Here is a 24,564-nt window from a genome sequence, read left to right as displayed (position 1 = left end):
GTCACAAACACTCCTCTCTGTTCCCTCCCCTGGGCACTCTCTGTTCTGCTGCGGAGAAGGGGACGAATGCCTCCAGCTTGCCTGCCCATTCTTCAGCTCAGGGACTGGCACGGTGGGCAGGAAGCGGGTGGAACTCCCTGCGGTTGGCCCTCCACTTGGCAAGGGTGAAAGTGAGGGGCGTGTCCCAAGGCACACAGAGCCGGTTCTGAGCACTCAGGGCCGGTCTCCGCACCACCCCTCCCTGCCCCTCCAGAATGCCTGGGACTCAAGTGAATGGGGCCAGGACCTTTCTCTGTCCCAAGATACAGTAACAAGGGTTATTAGAGTAAAGGAAGTGCAGTCAGGGGGCAGGGTCTGAAGGAGGCATCTGTGCTCTGCAGTCTGAGGGCAATGTACACAGCAGAGCTGTTACCAGTATACGGGTGTCACTTAAGAGAGGTTTGACCTCCCGGTGACATTCCCAGAACCTAGGGGGCTTGGAGGAGAGAGAGCTGGAAGCAGTCCCACCAAGGAGACAGAGGTCTGCACTGCAGGTGTGGCTAGCAGCGCAGGAGCCCCTGGTTGTGTGCTCCCATAACGACCCTTAGGATGCTCACTGAGAGCCTGGGAACGGCCGCTGTGGACAGCCCCAAGAGTGGTGGATTTGGTGGTACCACCCAGGTGGATTTTGGTGTTCAAAACAGATGCTCTTTCTCTTATGAGCAGTCCGGAGAAGGATGGTGACAGGCCAGGCAGGACCAGGACTCAAGTGTCCCGACAGTCAGACCACCAGCTCTGACAACCCAAGGCTTGCACCCCAACGCTTGCCTTCCTCTGACAATTTGGACCTGGGGCTGGGGACCTGCTGGGCCTCCTCTCCAGAGGGAAGCAAGCAGACAAGGCCTCATTCCCCCGTCTCTTGGCCAAAGGGCCAAGCGATCTTCAGTAAGCCTCGCTTCTCACAGGTCTAACCCTGCCAGGCAGTTTCACATCCACTTATTTGCATCTCAAGCCAATCCTACCAGGAAGGTGTAATCCTCTCCCCTTTCACAGATGAGGAAATGGAAGCTCAGAGAAGTGCTTGCTACCACAGCTGGTGAATGAACCAACTAGTCAGTAAATAACCCAATGAGCGAACTCTCATGGTCTCAAAGATAATTAGGCAGTGCTGAGATGTGATCCAGGTCTGACCCTAAAGTCCATGCTCTTCACTGTCTTCCCTAACTTGCTTCATCCAATCAGGGGTTCAAGCAGCCCTGGAATTTCCTGTTGTCCTCCTCTCCTCTCTGCAGAGCACAACAGGCCAGGTTTTCATCACTCCACTTTCTCAGGCTGGCAAGTTTTGACTCATCCTTCAAGAATCAACACAGATGGCAGAATCGCTGGCCCCTCTCCCTGCCTCCAACCCTCTGCACATTTATCCTTGAATCAATGACAGCTCAGTGAGTGAGCTCTGCAGGCCAGGGTTCCAGGCCTTGGCACAAGAAGTGCATATGGTCAACAAAGGATGGCAGGGCTGACTGAGGGTGGAGACAGGCCCAATTGCTCAGGTGGGGCCCTCTGAAGTCCTCTCAGGTTGGAGCTGTGGGACCTGGTGCCGCCCCCCCCCTCCAAGGCCCACATCCCCACTTCTTTCTGGTGACCCCTGTGGCTCTGGTCACTTCACAGGGACAGTGGGCCCATAGCCCCCCCAGTGTAGGCCAGTTGCATGACGGAACGAATTCCACCCCTTCTGCAGTGTCATTTGTGCCACTTGCCATTTGCAAGCCTTCAGAGCCACTTCAACATCTGGAAGTGAGAGAAAGGTAAGGGAGGCTCTGGGAGAAGTGAGGAGAGGTCCACCCTTCCCAGGCCTGGGTCGTCAGGTTCCTTCTCAGTCAGTGCCCCTCTACCTGGTGGGGTGACGGCCCGAGGCAGGGGCCTCGGGTAACCTCCCTCTGCCGCTGGTTCACTGAAGATGCTGGGTGAGCTGCCCAGATCCCCTTCAAGACTGAGGCACTCTCCCCAGTTGCCTGAAGAGTTGGTTGCTGAAGGGTGGCCCTTAGCCAAAGGAAGTGGTCTTGCCACGGCCAAGCCCCTTCCTGGGGAAAGCCCACACCCAGTGACTGGTTGCTGGGGGTTAGGGTACTGAGGCCATGCTCCCTTGCCTTGAGTTGGGACACCCCTATAGGGCCATGTGGCCCTCGAACTGTTCAGGCCCAGGCCCTGTTGGGACTGCACCACAGTTCTGCTTCCTTCTCTGTTCAACTCCACTCCCCTCTCTCTGAGAGCACACCTCAGTAAGCCTCCTGTGCGCAAATTTGAGTCTGTTCCCTGGGAGACCTGACCTACAACAAGGCTTTATTTTGTTCATCTGAAACTTCTTTCACCCATTTGTGTCTATCTTTTAGCTATTTACTGAGACTTCCTAAAAGCCAGGCATGACAAATGAATGGACCAAGAGGACCTCTGAAATCCTTCCCAGAGCTCCCTCACGGTGCCTGCTGCGACTCCCATTCTTAGCAAGCATCATATTCCCCTGTGGCAAAAGGCAGAAGCAGGCAGCCCCATTCCCCAACTCCCTGGATTCCTGGGAGAAGTGGCTTTTCTGAATGAGGACCCCCATGTGAAGGCTGGGGAGTTGAGCCCCAAGGCTATACCACAAAAGAAGATAAGCAAGTCTTACCTTTTATTGAGCACCATGTTCCCAAGCTTCAGGTCTCTGTGTACAATGTTTTTCTGGAAAAGAGGCATATGGTTTATATATCATGAAGGTGAGAGTTGGGGTCAGGCCAATCTGTGATTGGTGAGCTCTCCTGCTGTTTGGGAAGGCAGGAAAAGTTCTAAGTCTCTTTGTATAGAGACTGATTTGTAAACCAAAGACAGATTAGGACAATTCGGGAAGCAGTTGTGGCTCAGCTGATAGAGCATCCGCCCACCATATGGAGGGCCCATGGTTCGATAACCAGGGCCTCCTGACCCACGTGGTGAGCTGGTCCATGCGCAGTGCCGATGTGTACAAGGAATGCCATGCCTCGCAGGGGTGTCCCCCATGCAGGGGTGCCCCATGTATGAGGAATGTGCCCTGCAAGAAGTGCCACCCTATGCGAAAAAAGCACAGCCTGCCCAGGAGCGGCGCCGCACCCACGGAGAGTTGACGCAGCAAGATGACGCAACAAAAAAAGCGACAGTTTTCTGGTGCCACATGGCAATAATGCCTGTGGCAATAATGCAAGTGGACACAGAAGAACACACAGCGAATGGACACAGAGAGCAGACAATGGGGGGGAAGGGGAGAGATAAATTTAAAAAAATAAATCTTAAAAAAAAAAAAAGATTAGGACAATTCCACCACCTCCTCAATCATGTATATGAACGGGACAATACACCTGGGCAGATTTTCTAGCTCTTTCTCCTCTCAGGGCAGGAACTGAGGGGGAAAGCCACCCCTTTGCCTCCCCTCTACCAAACACCTCACTGAAAAAGACAAGCATCTGTCTGCCTGGATTTGGTCATCAGAGATGAATTATCCCAAGGTTCTGGAAATCAAATAGTACAGGCTTGGCCCACAAAAGCTGTGAGCCTAGAAGAGGCCCAGGTTCTCCTAACCTTTACCTTGGGATATCTGACATCCTCAACCGTAGGAAAGCTCTCATAGACTGTGGCTGAACCCAGCGGCTATCTCACAGTTGTCACTTGAGCTGGCAGAGAACAGCTTAACCTCTTAAGTGATGGGGAAATAGTGAGCTGGGCTCTAGCCGGCTGCTCCGACAGCCCTGCTCCAGGATTGTAGGCCATGGCTTGCAGCAGTGGGTCTCACCTGCCACACATTTCATCCAGCCGCTTTCCCAGACTCTCAGCAGCAAAGTACGCTGGAGGGCAGGACAGAGCTGCTTTCTGCTGAGCAGCAGCAAGAAGGGGGCTTTCCCTGGTACGTGGGGCCAGGTGGCCTTTCCATCACTGGGAGGCGCAGGGCTCTTCCGGAGACTGAGGGAGCTGCAGAGGGGCAGAGGCTCACCTGGTGCAGGGCTTCCACCACACGCACCACGTCGTAGAAGATGACCACGGTCTCCCGCTCACTCAGGCGCTTTTCCTTGATGACGTAGTGCTGCAGATTGATGAGGTCGGCAGTCTTGTCGCTGAAGTCATGTGCACAGAGGCAGTCAAGGACGAGGCAGATGCGCTTCTTCATTTTCTTAACCATTCGGCCAGATTCGATGTCCTCGACAATTTCACAGGTGCGGTCCTGGGAGGCAAGGGGGCAGACCAGAGCTGGGCTGGGGGCCCAGCAGGGCCAGAGCCAGGGGTCTGAACTCTCCTCTGGAGTTGGATACAGGAACCAATGAGAGAGACCCACACAAGCCTGGATGCGTGTGGGCCGCTGAAGACTGAGGTCTGGGCAGCAAGGACCACGTGGCTGCTCAGCGTCACCTGGCTTTCCATGTGCAAGTGCCAGGTCCAGCAAGGGGGTCAGACCCAGGTTCCAAGCACCCCAGACCGGGGACCAGAGCCCAGAGAGAACAAGCCCACTTCCTAAAGGAAGAAGCTCTAGGTTAAGGTTTAATGCTCTGATCATAATCCAAAGGTTCTGGGTCAGGGCTGGGCAGTTAAAGCCAAAGGGCTGACAGAGCTCAGGGCACAGGCAGCAAATCTGGGGGCCAGGGGCGTCCTCCGCTCCTTGGCATGCCCAGGGATTCCAGCAATCATCAGGATAGATTTCCCTTTGCTGATCTGTGTCCAAGATGGTAGGGGGTAGACGGGGGCCAATCTGAGAAGGTTCTAGGGCTTACAGTGTTCTGTGTGCAGCCATGTATGGTAAAGAGTACAGGCTCTGGCATCAGACAGCTGGGTTCAGGTCCCAGCTTCACTGCATCCCAGCCATGTGACTCGGCAGTTTCCTTAACCTCTCCAAGTCTTTAGTTTCTCATCTATAAAAGGGAGCAAGCAACTCACAGGTGGGTGAGAGAAAGAAGTGTGTCACCGCCTGTCAATGGTTTGGCCAGGTCCTGCCAAGCAGGACTTGGTAAGGGGCCACTTACTACTAACACTGTGCTGCGAGCTTGAGACCCATTTTCCTTGTGGGAAAGGAGCTTCGAGTAAGACAAAACACAGGTGTGATGTGGGGATTTTACCCTACCAGCTCGGGGGAGCCCTCGGTGTCATCCCTAGCAGACTGAATGGCCCTTTGGGAGAATTCCTGGAGTAGTGAATATCCACATTTCTCCTCCCCGCCCCCTGACATTTCTCCTTAAGAGCAGGATCATACCTCTTCCTTTCTCTTCTCCAGAGGTCTCAGCACAGCGTCTGGCACACAGGTAATACACAAGAATCACCCAGGTTCTCTCATTCAAAATAACCAAGGCCAGGACTTTGAAGATATCAGGGGCAAATTACTAAGAAATCACAATCACCCTCAATTTGATTTCATGTTTCAGGAAAACTCTTTAACTTCTGGAGTTGTCTTATGATATTATGAGTTGCCTCTAATTGCAAATCTAAGAATCAAGCCTTGGTGGGGTGTGTACGTGGGGGGGTGGGGGGGCGTTTTCCATTTATTTTTATTTTAGGAAATTGAACTGCATCACCTGAAATAACAATGATGATGACAGCATCCCAGCAGCACTTGGTGCTTTGCACATTCTCACTCATTTTCCCAGCCACCTGATGAGGTAGTTACTTTCATCATCATCCCCATTTTACAGATGAAGAATCTGAGGCTCAGAGACCTGAAGTGACCTAAGGTCACATAACCTGAATCAAGACTGTTGGCTCCAAAGCCTGTGTGTCTCCATGATACCAGGCTCCCTGTCTAATATAAGGTCCATTTCAGCAAGAATTGGTTCTGGCCTGTGTGTTTGGCTGAGAACTTTGCAGAAGGTTTGTGGGAAGAGCACAGCTGCTCCCAGCCCTGAGCAGGAGGGCCCCTGGTCATTCAGAGTCCAAGTCTTCATTTCTGAAAACACAATTTCAGTTCTGCCCCAAAGATAGCTTCTTTCAGGGCACAGGGTGCTTGCTAATCAGCACCTTTCCTAAGGGACCTAGGGTATCTGAGCACAGGGCCCTTGCTGAACATACTGAAACACCTGGGAAGGGAAATGGACTGAGCACCCAAAACAACCGTGAAGATCTACAGGCCCCAAATGCCAAGCCTTCCTCATTTTTCTCTCTTCTGGCCTGGCCTGGCCAATTCCTGACAATGCAGCCGGGAGGGCCAGAGCCACTGAAACAGCCCATGTGTTTTTAAATGACTTCCTGCTTTCCTCTTTTCTCGGAAAAGCGGCTCTTCAAAGAAAGCTTAGCTGCTGTCAGCTGCAAACTGTGTGTTTCCTGCTCGGCTGTGAGTGTCACAGGAGGCGTGCCACTGCAATGAGTATGGCCCCAGCCTGACCTCCAGTCCACCCCGCCCAGGAAGTCCTGACGTACCCAGCATGGTAGGGATACCAGGGTGCCATAGGTCGGGAGCTGCTCCAAGTATGGACGTGGAGCCAGCCTGGGGTGGGGCTGAGGGGTGGGGTTGGAGGCAGGTGCCTGCCACTCACCTGGAAGAGCCCGTGGTGGTGAACCACGCCATCCTGCGTGTGGAGGAGGGAAAGCAGGGAGTACTCGGTGTGTAACAGCATCTTGCCTTGCCTTTCCTCTTGGCTTTCTATTCCTTGGTCCCCCCTTTCCTCAAGGGTAAGGATCTTTAGGGAAGTGCAAAAAAGAAACAAACAAACAAAAAAACCCCCAAAACATTACTTTACAAAGCAGAATCATGAGAAAAGGAGAAATGGGGGGAGGGGAGGGGTTCACTTTCTACCATGCAACACTTCACACACACACTCACACATATGCATACGAGGTAAAACAGGTTTTCTTAATGTGATGACAATGTAATTTGTGCACAGATAAAGGTCTTTTCAAGTCAGGAGTTGTTCAGAGTGAGACTGTGAACTTGATTGCTTCACAAGAAGAAATGGTGCTACTCTTGCTCGCAAGTGATGCAGGTGTGAAGGTGGAGAAGGGGGAGGTGCTGGGCTGGTAGGATGGGTCCCTGGGTCCTCAGCTCCTCCCTAGTGCCCAACTTACCTTCAGCTGGTAGAAGTCATCTGTGCCATCTTTCCTTGCCAAACACTGCACAATGCTCGGCACTGGCGAGTTGCCCAGACGGGGACCTTGGCGCAGGGAAGAAGAGCTGGCTTACTTTTCAGAAGCCCTGGCTAGCGGGGCACCACATTACCACGTGGTCTTCCAATTAGCTCTTCCCTTCAGGAGGTGCTAGAGTTCATATCCACTGCACTGACCCCCAATTAGCTCCTGAGACAGAGTTCTCCCAGTCTCTCCTCCAAAAACGGAGGAAGGTCTGTGCATCTGCTTCAGATACACCTGGCTTTTGTAGGCACACTTTTCAACCTGGGTGCATGTTGGAATCTTTGGGGAGTTTCTGTTAAAGAGACCTGGATCCTCTGAATCGCAAAATGCGGGGTGAGGATCCGGGAACTTACAGCTTTAACAGCTTTCCCTGGTGATTCAGATGTAGCTCACTGGGCTCCAATCCAAGTAGCCACTTTGGGGAACTTCTGTACTTCTGGAGATGCGTACTGTGCCTTGCCTTGTGACAGCACCCTGCCTGAGCTTTCAGAATGTAAATCAGATCACATCATGGTGTCACTGGCTTGCTAAAAACCCTTAACAGTGAGCCACTGCTCTTAACACACCATCTATACTCCTTTCTTTGGCCTCCCAAACCTCTGTGATTTGGCTCCTGCCCACTTTGCTAACTTTGTATGTCACTTGACTTGCTCTCCACACTCCAGCACTGGTCTCTTCATGTTAAGCCGTTCCTGCCCCTGGGCCTGTGCACTTGCTGTTACTTCTGTCTAGAATGCTTTCCCCTGCTCTTCACAAGGCTAGTCCTTATCACCCCTGGATGTCAGCTCAAATGCCATGTCCTCACCAACCCCTTCCTCGCCCACACTAGCTGCAGGCCCTTCTCATTCTCATGTCATCTTGTTTATTCCCTTCAAGGCACCTATCACCACCGGTGGTGAGTTCATCTGTTGTTTATTCTCTGTTTCTTTTTCCAGCTGGAATGGTAAGTTCCATGAGGGCAGGAACCTTGTCTGTCTTACAGTTGCAGCACTGCCAGACAGCACAGGCCGGCACATAGCAGGCACTGTCAACCATATGCGACTGAAGGGGGTGGAAACTAACCTGGCCCACAAGTCCACAGTGTTGTCCCAAAGCAGATCCCATACCCAGTTTCTGGCTGCCTGGAGAGCTGGGGTTCTCAGAGCCATACAACCTAAAAGCTTGACTTGCTGGACCTCAGACATCATGCAGAAAGGCCTTCCTGCTCCTCGGGACTACCAAGAACCCAATTCTATGGGCTTTCTCTCCTAATTTTAGAAGTTCTGTGAACTACACAAAATGCTTTGTGAAGCTAATCATGCCATACAAGAATGATAAAAGTACCACCTAGCATAAATGGATCTTTGGTTCTAATGCAGCTTGTGTGCTTCCCAGGGGCACTGCTGGCATCCTGGGAGCACATACAGTATTCTTTGGGGAAAGAACAGGATCTAGCTTTCAGCTGAGATTGACTGAAGGCCGGTGTAACTACAACAAAAATAACAACTCTTGGAGTGACCTAAGGCTCCTAGAGCCTCCATTGATTTAAATACACTCCATTTAAAGCAGTGAAGCTAGGGGACAAGGCTGAGGGTTGGTCTGGGTTCTGGTGATAGGTCAGGACCCACATACTTCACTCTGGAGTCTGCAGGTCTGACCATACAAGCCAGTGTGCCCTGTACCCATCCCCCAGCACACCCACTTGCCCGAAGGTCAGAGGCTTACCAAGGATGAACGGTCCTGCTCTCTTTGCATTATTTCCGGAAATCCCACTTCCTAGAGCCTTGGCCCTAGTCGACGATTCCCCAGCTCCTCTGTCTGATGCTCTCCGCTTCATTCTCAGCTCTAGACAAGACAGAAAATATCCCTTTTCACTGAGTAAGTTGGAGGGTTTCCTTATGCTAACCCAGCCTGGTGCTGCAAGTCTGACTTGGGGATGCGTCACACAGCTGCTGTTGTTCCTGCTGCCACCACCTCCACCCCCTCTTCCTAGAGGAGCATTGAGAGTTCCCACTGACAAAGAAACAAGGCGCCTTTACTTGGGATTAATTAGGGCTACAGGGGCATGTACTTCAAGGGAGCATCCACTGGCTGCAGAGGTGAAGGAGCCAGCCTGCCTCAGAGGTGTTGGTTGAATGCAGTGAGGAGGAAACTGGGCTTTGTGCAGCTCTGAAGCCAAAGGGGAGTCCTGAGAGACCACTATGGAGACAGAGGGGAGCCAGCCCCACCCAAATGAGACCTGGCCTTGAAGTGACTGTTGGCAGAGAGGCCTCCCCTCCAAATGCCTGCAGCACAGGGACCTGAGATGCCTATTTCTGGGCCCCCTTCTCTGTTCTCTAGGAAGCAGTGGGGAGTGGGACCTGGGAAATGACGTTAGACACAAGGCCTAGAGGGATTCTTCTCTCCCATGAAGTTTGAGAACTCCTGCTCTTGAGGATCCCCTCTCCCAAATATTCCTTGATTCTTAGGACTTCTACATGGAGGAGCATCTTTGGGTGTAAATGGGGTGTTCCCTTCCCACTCTGCTATTTTCCAATTTTTCTTAAATGAACACACTATTTTTAAGGGGAAAAATACACTGTGCATTGAAGAATCAGTTAAAGGATGCCATGGGAGATGGCTGAGTGCTTTGATTTATCTGATAATCCCTATCTCCTCATGGCTAAAATGAAAGGTGGATATAGAAGCCAGATTCTGGAAGACGTTAATCTCTTGACTTGGGAAAACAAAAACAAAAAAGGGGGTTTCTCCTCCCATCTCTCCAAAGTCAAACACCCTGGAGGTCTGGGAGGTGGAGCAAGGAAACAGATGTCCACAGACGAGTTCCACACGGGGCAGAGGACCTGAGGATAAGTCCCTGGTCCCACCTGAGTGAGGGGGCTCAGGGAGAAGTTCCCTGAGGAGGTGATGCCAAACTAGTGAGTAGGAATAGCCGGGCAAGGGGCAAGGCCATTCCAGTTGAGGGGACAGAGCGAGCAAAGGTACGTAGGTAAGAAACAGCAGAGAAGCAACAAAGAGTAGCTTGTGTTGCTGGAGTGGACAACATAAGGCAGGGAGAGGCGAGGAGTGACCCCGGGGGTGGGCAGGGGCCAGACCTAGGGGACCTGGTGGCTATGTTGAGGAATGGAGCCTTTACTCTCCCTTAAGGGGCCCAGAAATATACAGCCCTAAAGTTCTATATTTTTTCTTCTTACAAGAGTAATTAGTGTTCCCTGCAGAATCATTAGAAAATACAGACATGCAAATGTAAGGAAACAAGGCACCGTGACTTGCCACCCAGAAGGGACTGCTGTTAGCATGCTGGCAGACTTTTCCTAAGAGCATGTTTTTGTATTTTTCTATATAGTTGTATATAGTTATCAACCCTACAACAATGTGGACCCTGTATTGCGAGTTAGGAAACTTTTTTTCCCCATTTAAAATATAAGGGTGATTTTTTTTTTGAGGTATAGGGGCCAGGGAATGAACCTGGGACCTTGTTATGTGGGAATCTGGTGCTCAAGCACTGAGCTACACCAGCTCTTCTGAGTTGGGTTTTTGTTTTGTTTTGTTTTTAGGAGGTACCAGGGATCGAACCTGGGACCTTGTACATGGGAAGCAGGTGCTCAACCACTTGAGCTACATCCACTCTCCATATATGAGTGACTCTTTTTTTTTTTTTTAAAGATTTATTTATTTATTTAATTCCCCCACCCCTCCCCCGGTTGTCTGTTCTCTGCGTCTATTTGCTGCGTCTTGTTTCTTTGTCCACTTCTATTGTCGTCAGTGGCACGGGAAGTGTGGGCGGCGCCATTCCTGGGCAGGCTGCACTTTCTTTCGCGCTGGGCGGCTCTCCTTATGGGGCGCACTCCTTGCGCGTGGGGCTCCCCTACAAGGGGGACACCCCTGCGTGGCAGGGCACTCCTTGCGCGCATCAGCACTGTGCATGGGCCAGCTCCATACGGGTCAAGGAGGCCTGGGGTTTGAACCGCGGACCTCCCATGTGGTAGACGGACGCCCTGACCACTGGGCCAAGTCCGTTTTCCATATGGGTGACTCTTAATGGTATGTGAAACCTATCTTAATAAAGCTGTGAAATAAACAAAAAAAAATTATTATTGACATCCCTGCACAATATTCGTCTGTAGCATCACTTGAAATAGCGACAGTCTCCCTGGTATGAACAGATCATGATTTATCCTACCATGCCCCTCTTTATGGACATCTAAGCTATTTCCCCTTTTTCTTAGTCTTACACATACATCATGGTATACCTGTCCTATTGCCAGGTCAAATGGAGAACACAATTTTTTTTTTTAAGGTTTTAAAGTTTTGTTTTATTTATTCCCCGCCCTTGCCGCTTGCTTGCTGTCTGCTCTGTGTCCATTCACTGCGTGTTCTTCTGTGTCTGCTTGTCTCCCTTTGTTGCATCATTTTGCTGCACCAGCTCTCCAGAGGGCACAGACCTTCAGCTCTCTGCAGGGTGAGGGCAAGCTTGCCTTCACAAGGAGGCCCTGGGACACGAACCCAGGGCCTCCCATATGGTAGGTGAGAGTCCAATCGGTTGAGCCACATCCGCTTCCCTGAACATAATTTTTAAAGCTGCTTGCCATATACTGCCTGACTCAGGTAGGCTCTTTTAATTTACAGTCTCACCAGCAGTGTGGGCAAGTTAGTCCCAGCACCTATGCCAGGACTGAGCCTCTTCCTGTTCTTAAAATCTACCAATTTGGTAGGTAAAAAATTAGGCATATCATTGTTTAAATTCATAATTCTCTAATTAATCATGAATTTGAATTCACATGCTTACTGGTTGTATTATTTACTTTATGAATTTCCAGCTCATATTCTTTTTCTTTTTACTGGTATGTATTAATTTTATTGATATTTTTTGGTGCTCTTTATATATAAAGGCTATAACTAACATAGGATGTAAAGTTTTTCTTAATTTTTTTTTTTAATTTTAAAAAGTTAAAATTTTATGTAGACAAATATTTTTGCCTTTTCCTTTAGAGTCTGTGTTTGCTCTTATTCCTGGAAGGCCTTCCTTACTCCTACAAGTGCATATTCATCACATATATGGCTTTGGCCCCTATGCTAAGCCCTAGGAGACCAGATGCAGTGAACTGGAAAAGTAAGAAAGATGACTCAATGCACTTCTAGCCCAAGCTACCAGGCCTGCCTCCCATCAAGCCCCAGTGTGTTGATATAAAAGATCTGTGCCACTGAGGAGTGCACCCATGATTTCGTTTTGAATATAACCAGGACCACGTACCATCTCAGTGGGCCCCTGACACTCAACAGCCCCCGGGTGGAGCAGAAGCCATTTAGGTTTGGCTGCGACTTTCAATAAAGAGGCTCATGCAGGAAGCCCAATCAGCTATTCACACAACAGGGGGGAAGAACAAAAGTGCTTCTGGAAACATCTTAAAAAGCTGGGGATTAATGTAGCTGGAATGGTGTTTTCTTTATTCCTTGCCTGGCTAACAACTAAGCATCCTCCTCAGTTTAACTATCACTCCTTAGAGAAGCCTTCCCTGATACCCCCTCACCAATAGGTCCAAGTTAGTTTCACACGTGGATCATGTAATTTTCCTTCATCACACTTTCTGTATTTTGTAATTTCGTATTTATGTATATGCTTAATATCTGCCCTCCCCTATTAGACTGAACACTCCAAGGGAGGGGATATACCTAGATATACATATACATACACACACAGATATACATACATACAAATATAGACAGACAGGCATACAAACCCCATGGATGAACAGATGCCTTCCCTCCAGGCTTAGTAGCCCTGTGCTTGTGTGCCTCAGGCAGCTCCTGAGCTGATCACTGCCCTCACCCCCCAGGCTGGCAAGCCCCTTGGTAGATAAGCTGGTATCTCCACCATTCCCAGGCTGCTCTCCCTCCTCCCTGGAGCACTAACCTCCTCCCTTTTCCCAGTTCCCTGGGAAGAACTGCAGAAGCACTGTCATGTCTGTGTAGATGCTGCCTACGCCCAGGCATGGTCTAGACAACAGTTGGCTGGGAGCAGCTGCGGCACAGACAATGAGTGGGATCAGCCTGACCCCACCCACCCCACTCAGGATTCTACTCAAGCAAATGGCACGGGAACTACTCCAAAACGCAGGAAGACAGAAGGATGGGAGCAGACGGGCAGGGAGAGGAAAAAGATGCTGGCAGGGGAAGTAGTAGCAAGGCTGCTTCCCTTCTTGCACACCCCTTCATGCCACCCAGTGTTGACTGCAGCACAGGAAGCCTTGGGAAGAGGCAGACTGGAAAGTCAGCGGCTCCTACTGGCTTGCTCATCGGGTGAGAGAAATCAGCGCTCTTGGGAACAGACTACCCTGACTCCATGTGCCTGCTGATGTACAGGGAAGCTCTGCCTCACCCCCGAGTCATCTGATTGGTGCCCCTCTCGAGACACACCTCCAAGCGGTCCACAGATGCTTCTGTGGGGCAGTCCCGTCTTGAGGGATACTGGCTTCACGATAAGATCCGTGATGAGGAAACTCTGGCTCCCTTCGTCTCAGAAGGGCTTGGGGTATCTCAGAGCTGCCTGGTCCTCAAGCTGGAAGGGCCCTGGCCAAGCCTGGCACAAGGACAGCCATTTGCCTGGTCTTTCCCGGGACCATTGCTCAGCTTTCCAGGAACTTAACATCTCCAGCTCAAATGTTTCTGGAACTTTAAATCTGTCAGCTCTCCCATGTGCTATCCTCCCAAGTTCCTTCAGAACCTAGACTCAACAGGAAGCTCAGTGATGCAACAATGGGGGTGAGGGGTGGGGTCTAGGAGGGAGGCACTGCGAGAGAGCCCACCTGGCATCTCTGCCCCCCTGAAGACTGTGGCTGCACACCTGAGATCTGTAGGCAGGGGCTTCTATGTGCTTTGCCAAGCCCAGGGAGTGAGTGGGGCTTCAGAGTGAAAGGGCTGGGGCAGGAAGGCCTCTGTGACAACCACCAGGGCATGCCAGTGTAGGGAATGCTGCATCCCACCGTGTCATGTGGCGCTAGGCAATGAAGCCTGGGCTGCTGCAATCAGCTCACAATAGGTTGGCTCGAAGGGAAGGCAACACAGAACTTAAAGAAATAATGGGCAAAGAGAAATGCGAGTGGGCAAACCAAGGATAGAACCAGGAAACTCATAGTTTTTGAAACTGAGAGCCTGAAACCTAGTTTCTACATTGTATTTATTTAGGAACTAACAAGAAGCTGTTTGTTATTTACTATAATAAAGGACAGGTGCAACATTTACGATAATTACAGTACAGGTCATACAAAGTTCAAACACCTCCTCATGCAAACAATTTCTTGTGCTGACCAGACGGTGTTCTGTCTAGCCAAGGCCAGGTGTTCCTAAGCCTGCACTTTTTTTGTCTGCATTATGGAAACGTTTCAACTTAAAACCATGTTCCTACAACACTGGACTTTTAGGGTACATGCAAGGGTTCTAAGGCCAGTGAGGCCCAAAGTCGAGTGGTAGAGCCAGATAGGGCCCAGCAGTCAGGTGCGGTAGGGCCATCGGAAGGACACCGTACGGCAGAGCGGTGTTCAATGTAGTTCAATACCGCACCAACTTCCAAGGGCAGGTGGGCTGCAAAGGAAGATGGTACCCCAGCTCCACTCAAATGACAAAGCAGCTGAAGCCAAGCCAAGGCAAGGCAGGTCCCGTGCCCATACCCAGAGGCATTCCCGCAGGCACCCACACGTGCACATCCACACGCAGCCAGACACATGGTCCCTATGCACCAGACACTAGCACGTGCACACGGTCAGAGCAAGCCCCCCACACAAACACGGGCAGAGGAGAGGGTGGGGGGGATGCCCAGGTGTGTAGGTTTTGCACTCAACTTTTACTATCAAAGGACATAATTTCAGGGTGTGTGTATTTGTCAAAATGATTAAGCTGTACAGTTTTAAATGATCTGGGAAATTTACTGTGTTAAATTATACCACCACTAAGAAAAAAGAAAGCTGCAAGTTTAACCAAGTCAGTTTTTATCACTAATAAAATAAATAATGATACTGATATTGTGTGCCTCCTGATGTGATGCATTTAGGAGATAACATCGCCTATGTTAAAAATGCATAACCTGAACCTAATCATGAGGAAACAGGCAAACCCAGACTGAGAGACATTCAACAAAAAGGCCTGGATGCTTCAAAAACGTCGATGTCATGATAGTTAAAGAAAGGCGGAGAAACTTGCCAGATGAAAGGAGATTGGGATGGGGGGAAAAAGTTATAAAAGACACTGTGGTAGTTTGATATTTATGAATTCCAAAAAAGGAGAAAGATTATGTTTGTAAATGTCTCCTCCTTGGGTTTGATACCCTTTGGCTGTATTAAACTCGAAAGTTTAAAATTTACTTGATAAAATGAATTTAGGGCTTTTGATTCAGCAACATCAGTAAGGCATGACTCAGGTTAAACCTCTGCCCCCTTGGTGGGCCTATATAAATGGACACTCACTCTAGAAGAGACAAAGAAGAAGAGAGAACTTGGTCATTTTGGTCCTGCCATGTGACAGAAAGAAGGCTCAAACAGCTCAAGTCCTGGGGAGAGAAAAGTCAATTGCCTGATAGTCTGTAGCTAAAGAGAACAGAGCAGCTGAGCAGCTGAGCAGACCTGGAAAGAAATAAGTCCAATGTCAGAGACTGATATAGGAAGCCATAAGAGACCAGGCAGAGACTGCCCGCCATCTTGCTTCAACACGTGGCAGCTGACTTTGGTGAGAAAGTACCTTTTATGGTACCTTGAGCTGGACTCTTTAGGGCTTTGTAGCTGTAAGCTTTTACCCCAAATAAATACCCTTTAGAAAAGCCAATAGAGTTCTGGTACTTTGCATCATTATTGGCTGACTAATACAGACACTACTGGGGCAACTGGCAAAATCTGAATATATATACTGTATATTAGATAATAGTATTGTATCAACATTAAATTTCCTGAATTTGAAAATCATTCTTGTCACAAATTACATATTTATACATGAGTCCCAACCACTGATTTATCATTACATTTTATGCATTTGCCTTTTAGCCCTTGAAGGAAGTAAAAGATGGAGTTACAAACTAAAACTATTTACCCATGTCATTACCATGACTGTAGATCTTTATTTCTCCATGCAACTTCAATCTATTGTCTACTGCCCTTTCCTTTCAACTTACAGAACTCTCTTTAACATCTCTTGTAGGGCTGGTTTAGTGATGACAAACTTCCATAGCTTTGTTTATCTGGGAATGTCTTAACCTATCCGTCATTTGTAAAAGAAAATTTTGCTGGATATTGAATTCTTGGTTGGAAGTTTTTTGCTTTCAGCATTTTAACTATGGTCCTCCCATACCCTTCCTACCTCCATGGTTCCTATTGAGAAACTGGAACTTAATTTTACTGAGGCTCCCTGTACATGACATTTTGCCTCTATCCTGTAGCTTTCAGAATTCTCTGAGCTTCGACATTTGACAGCTTGATCATAATATGTCACAGCAGGGGAAATGGACTTGGCCCAGTGGTTAGGGCATCCGTCTACCACATGGGAGGTTCGCGGTTCAAACCCCGGGCTTGACCCGTGTGGAGCTGGCCCATGCCCAGCGCTGATGCGTGCAAGGAGTGCCTTGCCACTCAAGGGTGTCCCCCGCATAGGGGAGCCCCACGCGCAAGGAGTGCGCCCGTAAGGAGAGCCGCCCAGCACGAAAGAAAGTGCAGCCTGCCCAGGAATGGTGCCGCACACACTTCCCGTGCCGCTGATGACAACAGAAGCGGACAAAGAAACAAGACACAGCAAATAGACACAGAGAACAGACAACTGGGGGGGGGGGGGGGGGGAATTAAATAAATAAATCTTTAAAAAAAAAAAGAGAGAGAATGATTCTCTACCACAGTAAACTTCATTAAAAAAGAAAAAAAAATAATATGTCACAGCACGGGTTTGTTTGGGTTTATACTGTTTGGAGCTTGGGTGTCTTAGATATTCATGTCTTTCAATAATTCTGTAAAGTTTTCAGCCATTATTTCTTTGAATAGTCTCTCTGCCCCTTTCTCTCTTTCTTCTTCTGGGACTCCCACAAAAGGTACATTTGATGGGGTTCCGTAAGTTCCTCAGGCTCTGTTCACTTTTCTTGGTTCTTTCTTCAGTCTGCTCCTCAGATGGGACAAAATCAATTGTCTTATCTTCAAATTTTCAGGTTCAATGATTCTTTCTTCTGCCAGTTCCAATCTGCTATTGATCCCTTCTAGAGAATTTTAAATTTCTTTTACTGTGGCCTTCTGCTTTTTGCATCCTTTTTATATTTTCCTTCTATTGATATTCTCTTTGTTTTCATCTATTATTTTCCTCATTTCTTTTATTTCTTTGTCCATGTTTTTCCTTTAGGCTTTGAGCATATTAACAGTTATTTTTAAAAAGTCTTTGGTATACCCCAGGTCTGGTTCTTGTCAAAGATTTCTCCTTTGTCTGGATCATCACTTCCTGTTTCTTTGTATGTTTTATAATCTTTCGTTAAACCTGGACATTTTGATATTTTAATGTGTTATTGCTGGAATTCAGACTCTGAGGTATCTGCAAGCTTGTACCCAGTGTTAATTAAAGAAAAAAAAAGGGAATGAAGGAAAAATACCTTTCTACTCTGTGTGGATTTTGTGGATTGACCTGCTCCAGTGCTTTCCTTCAAAGCTTATCCATACAATGAACTTAGAGGATAGTCAAGGGCAAGGGTAGGGGCTGCCCTGATCCCTTTCTGCACAAGAGTCTAATCGTGGGCATGTGGCCCTGGGAATTCTGCCGTTTACTTGGATACAGATGTCCCTTCCTCCCCAGGCAATCAGTGTCCTCAGGGCCCCTGCATACTGCATTGAATCTCCTATAGTCAGAAATTCCTTGCCCCAGGCAGCTACTTAATTGCTTTCCCACAGTGCTCTGTAGGAGAGCTCTGAGAGTCTTCAATACACAGGGCAAGTTTTGGGACTGCAAGTCCCTCAGGCCATCACAAGATATATCAGGCCAGACATAACATGCTCCCAGAGGGTTACTCTACTCCCTCTGGAACTGGGACCGGGGTTTGCTGCTGGGATGGTGGGCTGGCTCTGTGCAGAGACGGGGAGGAGTGGGGGTGGCGCCAGCCAGGACTAAAGACCCAGGGCTGTTAAGTAGCCTTCTTGATTCCGTGCTCACTCTGCTACTGCGTCCACTGTTTTCTGGAGTTTTGAGAAAGATGTTTGTGCCTGTTCTTGCTGGTTATTCAAAGTTTCTGTGGGAGCACAGAGCCCTGAAGCATCTCACTCTGCCATCTTGCTCTGGGTGAGATTCATGGTAGGTTGTATAATTTTTTTGTAAGTTGTATAATTTTCTTAATTAAAACCAAAAACTTTTTTGTAGGTTGTATAATTTTCTTAACATTTTTTGTAGGTTGTATAATTTTCAAAATTAAAACTAAAAATTTCATTAACTTCAAATGCAATAAACTGAAAACACATATGTATGACCTGGGGTGATCACCCCTCCCCACTCAGAGGTGGGTTCTGAAGCTCAAGGTGTTATTAGGACCACACAGTAAGAAGGAAACACACCAATGCTAAGTGCCAACAACAGAGGGATATAAGGAGTACGGGGCTTTTCTTTTGGGGGTAATGAAAATGTTCTAAAATTGATTGTGGTGATGAATGCACAACTCTGTGATTACATTGAGAACCACTGACTATACACCTAGGATGAATTATATGGAGTATGAAGGTATCTTAAAATTCCTTTAAAACATGAGGAGCCACCTCTGCCCTAAGGCAGTCTAGAACCCCTCACCCTGTGACGGAAAGAAGCCTAGCTCTGCTAGGACCTTGGAATATTCTGGATCAATGGTTCAATAATCCAAGTTATAGAGAAAAGGGTGGGAGTATGGCTGGGCAGAAGAGGTGAGACTGCTTTTGGGGGCATGGGTCAGTAGTGGGGGCTAGAAGGACAGGAAGAAATGGGAGGAGGATTCTTCACACTGTCCCCCCGCTCCCTGTCCAGCAGACAGCAGCTGGTTCCCTGATTTGTCTGGAGAGAATCTGCTTCTCTCACATCTGCTCCCAGACTGCTGTGCACTGGCAGGGGCCAACTCTGCCCTTGATTCACAGAGGCTGGAGAGGAGAATCTGGCATGCTGGGGCCTCCACATCCAAACCACGGAAGGGCACTGGGGGATCTTTTTCCTCGTCAGACTGGGGTCTTTCATCAGGTTGGTCTAGTCAAGCTTTTAGGACTCCTCTGTTTATTCAAGAATTTCTAAATATGAACAGCAATGGCAGCATAATCAATCAAGCCCCCTACCCACCACAGGCCAGGTGTATTCTGCTGAAGCTGCCAGCAGCCCCAGGCTGGGGGTCCAGGCTGAGCAGCCAGGTGGCAAGGTGGTGGCAGACGTGGGGATGGAGCGTCTGCCTTTCGGTGCCCACAACTACTTGAAGGGTGTGGAATCCTAAAAGTTCAGAGCTGGATGGGGCTGCTGATGTCTCTAGTTCAACTCCCTCATCTTGTACAGGGGAGACAGTGGGAGCATTGGAAGACATCCACAGTACAGAGAGACCCATAGACACAGCGTGGGCCTAAGTCCCCAAGACAGCAGAGAAAGTGCAGCCTGCTGGAGCAGCTCAAGACCCCGGAGCAATCTGTGGTCCAGACTCACAGGTTCAAAGGGACTCACATGTGGGCACCCAGATGACAAGAGCAAAACTGGGACTTGTACTTGTTGGGCACCCAGTCAGGCAGCAGCAGGGCTTCATTCACCTAGGGCTCCCCCAGTCTGCTACACCTAACACTGCTGAATGAGTGGGAAGGAAGGAGGCCTTGTATCTCAAGCTCTTTTTATGACTCATCTTCAAAGGGCTGGCTAGTTTCTCAGACGAAGGGGAATCCTCTCTGTACTGGATGCAAGACGGTGGGGCACTGCTCTTCATCAGGGTGAGCAGGAAGGATGCAGGAGCGACTCCATCAGAAGACCCCACCTCAACTACCCACGGAGTAAGAGCAGACCACACATTCCTCCAGGATCTTGGGAGCTGCTCCAGCAGGCTTCACTTTCTCTCCTGCCTCAAGGACCTGGGCTGTTTCTCCCAAGGTCTTTAGAAAGAAGATGAGGCCTGTGCTACCTTTGCCTCATTGTGTTTATATGTACTCTAAATCCAGCCAAAACAATTTACTCAATTCCCTGAGTAAGCCACATATCCCCTCTCTTTGCCCTCCTCTCCCGACTGGCTCATTCTTCTCCCTCAGGACTCACTGAAGGCCTCCTGCAGAGCTGGCTGCTGCTCCTGCAGCCCCCAGAGGCCCTGAGCTCACCTCCATCCCCTCCCTCTGTACTGTGCCATCAGCTTGTCCACCAGGCTGTGGGCTCCCGTGCGGGAGCAACCCCAATTCATTTCTGCTTCCCTAGCACCTCACCTGTGCCTGACAAGATGCTGAATGAGGAAAGAGTGAGTATGGGACTGTTTATTATGCACCCAGCCCTTGGTGGGAAAGGGGACGTAGGTGGATACAGACATAGCTGAATGGAGAGATACAAGGTCTAGTTCACAGGCAGACTCTGCCCAACTAGAAGGCACCACTGACTTCTCAGTGCAAAACTGGCATTCCTCCTTTGAACACACTCATCTTGCATGATGCAGAGTTGTAATATTTTAAGTCTGTTGAATTGTTATTGCTTATTTGTGACTATCCTCCACTCCAAACCCTTGTCTATAAATAGAGATGAGTCTCATTTTTCTTTGTATTCCCTTCTATTATACCTAGTATCTCCCAAAAGCTGTTTAAAACATAAAAAAATAAAAGTGATAGCAGTAAAAAACAAAACAAAAGAACAACTCTACCCAACTAAAGGCCAGGGGTCTGAGTGGTATCCAGGGGACAGTGTGGATGCCTGGGCCAGCTGGTATATACCAGCTCAAGGCAGGAAACAGGATTAGGCAGAATTGAGGACCAGAGACAGGGCTCTGTAGATAACTGGGGCTGCATGGTTTTGGGAACAGAGTTTGGCCAACAAACTCCAAAGTCAGAAATGCATGGGGCAGGCATGTCCTGGGCTGACTAAATTGCTAAGGGTTGTTCTTGGTCAGTGTCTGCTGGTGGAGAGCAACCTGTACTGAAGAATGAAATCCTCAAAATGCCTGCAGCTTGTGCTGAACCCTTCATTGACCAGCCCCCAATGTGGAAAAATCCATTCTGAATCCAGCAAAAACAATCTGCTTTCCTAAAGCAAGACGGGGAAGAGTGTGAGTGACAGCTGGTCAGGCCCTCCAGGCCACTTTAGGTTTGTGGTGTGAAGCACAGGTCCTTCTGCTGGTCATAAAAATTCCTACAACTTTCAATTCCGAAAGAGAACTTCTGACCCAACAATGCATTTAGCTGACTACATCTGGTAAGCAATGTGAAAAGTGCATACTTGGTCCAACCAAGGCAATCTGTGAATTTAAGCTTTATAGACCCAGCTCCAACCACACTAGAGGAATGATTAAATATATGTATGTTACCACAATAGAAAAAAAAAATCAGGAAAAAAAGGAAAGCTATAGTTGAGCAGAGAAAGGAGGGGCTGTACTTGACCCTGGAGGAGGAGGCACTTTGGGCCCCTTGAGCAGGATCACCCTGCAGAAAAGGGGAGTGTCAGTGGCTGGGTTGCTGATACTTCCTTCCACCAGCCAACAGGGCAGCAATCCCGACTCTCCTGACCCAAGCACCCTGGGAGCCACCCCTATTGCACCTCAATATTCACATGTAGGTGCTTGTGCAGTGCCACTGACTTCCTACACATCTTGTGCCACTGACTTCCTACACATCTGCTCTCCATTCATGAAATCAGCTCAGGAAACCAAGGGAAACAAGTATTTCAAATCACTGGACAGTCACCCAAAATGCCAGTTTGAGGAGCAAGGTAGATTTAAGGGCCTTATAGGTCCATTACTCACTTGCTTTGTGACAGTGAACTGTCACCTACCATCAGTGGACCTCAATTTCCTCATCTGCAACATAGGGACACTAATCCTTCCTACTTCACAGGCCTGCTGAAGGATCAAACGGGATCCCGTGGCTGGCTGTGGTGCTGTTTGCTAGGTGAAGAAGTGAGTGTTACCTGATCCAAGGGAGGTCACTTCACTGGTGGCAAGTCTCTCCAGGCACATGTAATTTTCACCACCATTTAATGGTCACCCACTACTTGCCAGGTAACATTCTTATATTACCTCAAGTCTCTAATTCTCACAACTTTTATGAAGGAAAGATTTCCCCCTTCATTGCCAAGAACCCAAAGCCCAGTTAGAGGGCAGGACGAGGCTCCCTGAGGCTCCTTGAGGCTCGCTGAAGCCTGCTCGCTCCTCTCCTGCTAGGCCACCTGAAACGGAGTTCTGCATGAAGGCTTTTCCTTTGAGTCTGAATGACAGCCATCCCTGAAGCAGACACAAGCCCTCTCCCAGGGAGCTTGAAGGCTACAAGCCATTTCTCCAGAAACCCACCAGAAGCCATTTGCTTCTGTGCTCAGGATGGATGCTGGGAGGCTGGGGAGACAGATGGTGAGGAAGATTAGTAATCCCTCGGCTTCAGCCAGGACTCCCTGATGACAAAGATGCATGCGTGTGCTGTCATCTTCACTGTTCCAAAACAGAGTGATGATTTTGTTCATTTTGAAAATGCAGGATATGTATAGTTCCAATTTGTCAAGAATACATAACATCACATTATTCTCTAAAGGATATGCTTGACTGCCTCCAGGCTATCAAATGAACTTGTGGCTTCTAGTAAGCCCTCTCCTGCTTCACAGGGGGTGAATCCCACCCCCCTGAAGCCCAGCTCTGCGCAGAGCATGTGGGAGAGTACCTGCAGCAGCCAGAGAGGAAGTGACTCAGCCAAGTGGGAAGTGGGAGGGGCAGCCAGAAAGAGGCCAGAGCCGGGCCCACTTCCCCTCAGCATATCCGCACGGGTTCTCCTCCACTGCCTTTTCCTCAGCAGGACCAGAGTGTGCTGAGCACAGTGGTCCTGAGGGCCAGCAGAGGCCAGAGGGCTACACTGCTCACAGAAAGCCAAGTGTCTGCAGCTCGGGGGTCCAGTTTCGGTTTCCTTCAAGAGACATAGATTAGCCCCACACAGGAGATTATGTAATCAGTGATGTGTCTTTTCACCTCACTGCCCTGAGAAAGTCCCAGCTGAGCTCCTCTGAGGCCTACTTGAAGGCAGGAAGCTGGAGGAGAGTCTGGAGGCTAAAGGCCCATGGCCAAGAGGATGTGTCCTGGAGCAATTCTGGGAGAAAAGCCTCGGGGGCTGTGCATGCTGAGGCGGAATGAAGCTCTCTTCACAGGCCCCTCTGGGGAAAGGATAAATGGAGGAAACAACCAGTCCCTTGGATGCTGAACCAGGCTGGCTGGCCCTGGAGCCAAGGGCTTCACCAGCAGCCATCCTGAGGGCCACCAGAGCAGGCACGTGGCCAGCCCTGGCACCAGCTCACCCCCCTAAGGGCCTCCGGAAGCAGCTGATGTGATAACAAATAATCCTTCGCTGTGTGTGGGTGTTGGAGGAGGAAGGGACAGACTTAATAGCTCTTTCTGGATTGTGTGCTGGCCTGGTTCCTCCCATCCAAGGAAAGAGCCAAGCACACTGGCTCGGGACACATTCGTGGTGGCCTCTTGGCTCTGTAGGGGGCCTTCTGCATGTGCAGCGGCAGCAGACTGAGTCATTGATGGGCTAGCCTGCCCTGGCTGTCTTAGGTCAGAGAGAAGACTGTGACTAGAAGTTCCCTGGTATGAGCATGTGACTAAGGCGCCCTTCAGCTCAAACCATCAGCTGCTGCTTTGCTCAGTAACCCAGCCCAGGAACCAGGCCTGCCAAGGAGTGCCATGTGGAGCTCAAGTTATTGCCACCCTGCGCAGCCCGAGTCAGGCAAGAAGGCAGTAAGTGACAGAAGGGCGACTGGGTCTGAGAGCCACCTTCCTGTCCACTGTGTGACCTGGACACGTGTCCCTCTGCTTCGCAGTCTCCCCACCTGGAGGAGAGGGAGAGCGTGGCCTCCAGATAGGCTTCCCTGGAGGACTGCCGGGAGCCAATGTTTGGGAGGCACAAGAAAAATGTTTCCTTCCATCCAGACTTCCAGGGCAATGGACAGGAAAGCCCAAGCCAGGCCCAGGTACATGCAATTCTCTCTCTATATAGTTTCCAACAGCAAAAATTACTACAGTCATCCTGTGAGAATGGCAATTTGGACTGGGGATAGCAAACTGCCTTTCCCTAATTACCTGTCAAAATTAAATTTTAATAAAATTTCATGACTTTGACAATGAAAAACAGAGTTGGCCTTCTGAAGTTCTCCCAAATGCTGCCGGCTGTGACTGCTTAAGAGGCAAAAGGTCACCTGGCATGATTACAGAGTTAGATGGCAGGCTCTGCCACCAGCATGTCCTCGGCTGGTAGTTCAGACGGGGGGGCCTACATAAGGGCCTCACCGGCTTGGCCCTGCGGGGAGGCCAGCCACTCAGCCACTCACGAGGGCCACCAG

General features: G+C 49.4%; 1 protein-coding gene and 1 long non-coding RNA gene across 4 annotated transcripts in view; one reads left to right on the top strand and one right to left on the bottom strand.

Moving 5' to 3' along the window:
• STK40 (serine/threonine kinase 40) overlaps window positions 1-24,564 on the bottom strand; it is a 43,732-nt gene that overhangs the window by 12,922 nt on the left and 6,246 nt on the right. For 2 of the 3 annotated variants that reach the window (XM_058303876.2, XM_058303878.2), the window contains exons 2-6: window positions 8,794-8,913; window positions 7,027-7,112; window positions 6,498-6,641; window positions 3,977-4,204; window positions 2,645-2,697 (exon numbers count right to left, since the gene is read on the bottom strand). In XM_058303876.2, coding sequence (XP_058159859.1) covers window positions 2,645-2,697; window positions 3,977-4,204; window positions 6,498-6,641; window positions 7,027-7,112; window positions 8,794-8,905 — 623 coding nt within the window. In that variant the 5' untranslated portion in view covers window positions 8,906-8,913. Of the gene's footprint in view, window positions 1-2,644; window positions 2,698-3,976; window positions 4,205-6,497; window positions 6,642-7,026; window positions 7,113-8,793; window positions 8,914-13,485; window positions 13,507-24,564 lie in introns of those variants that run through there. The other variant, XM_058303877.2, reaches the window with a different exon arrangement.
• Window positions 11,537-12,276, top strand: LOC139439690 (uncharacterized). The gene is made up of 2 exons (XR_011649696.1): window positions 11,537-11,676; window positions 12,061-12,276. It is a non-coding gene; the product is annotated as an uncharacterized lncRNA (long non-coding RNA).

The sequence above is a fragment of the Dasypus novemcinctus genome, chromosome 9, assembly GCF_030445035.2.
Source record: "Dasypus novemcinctus isolate mDasNov1 chromosome 9, mDasNov1.1.hap2, whole genome shotgun sequence".
In the NCBI taxonomy this organism is placed as follows: domain Eukaryota; kingdom Metazoa; phylum Chordata; class Mammalia; order Cingulata; family Dasypodidae; genus Dasypus; species Dasypus novemcinctus.
The sequence above is the reverse complement of the archived record's forward strand: the minus strand, read 5'-3'. Positions and strand labels throughout refer to the sequence as shown.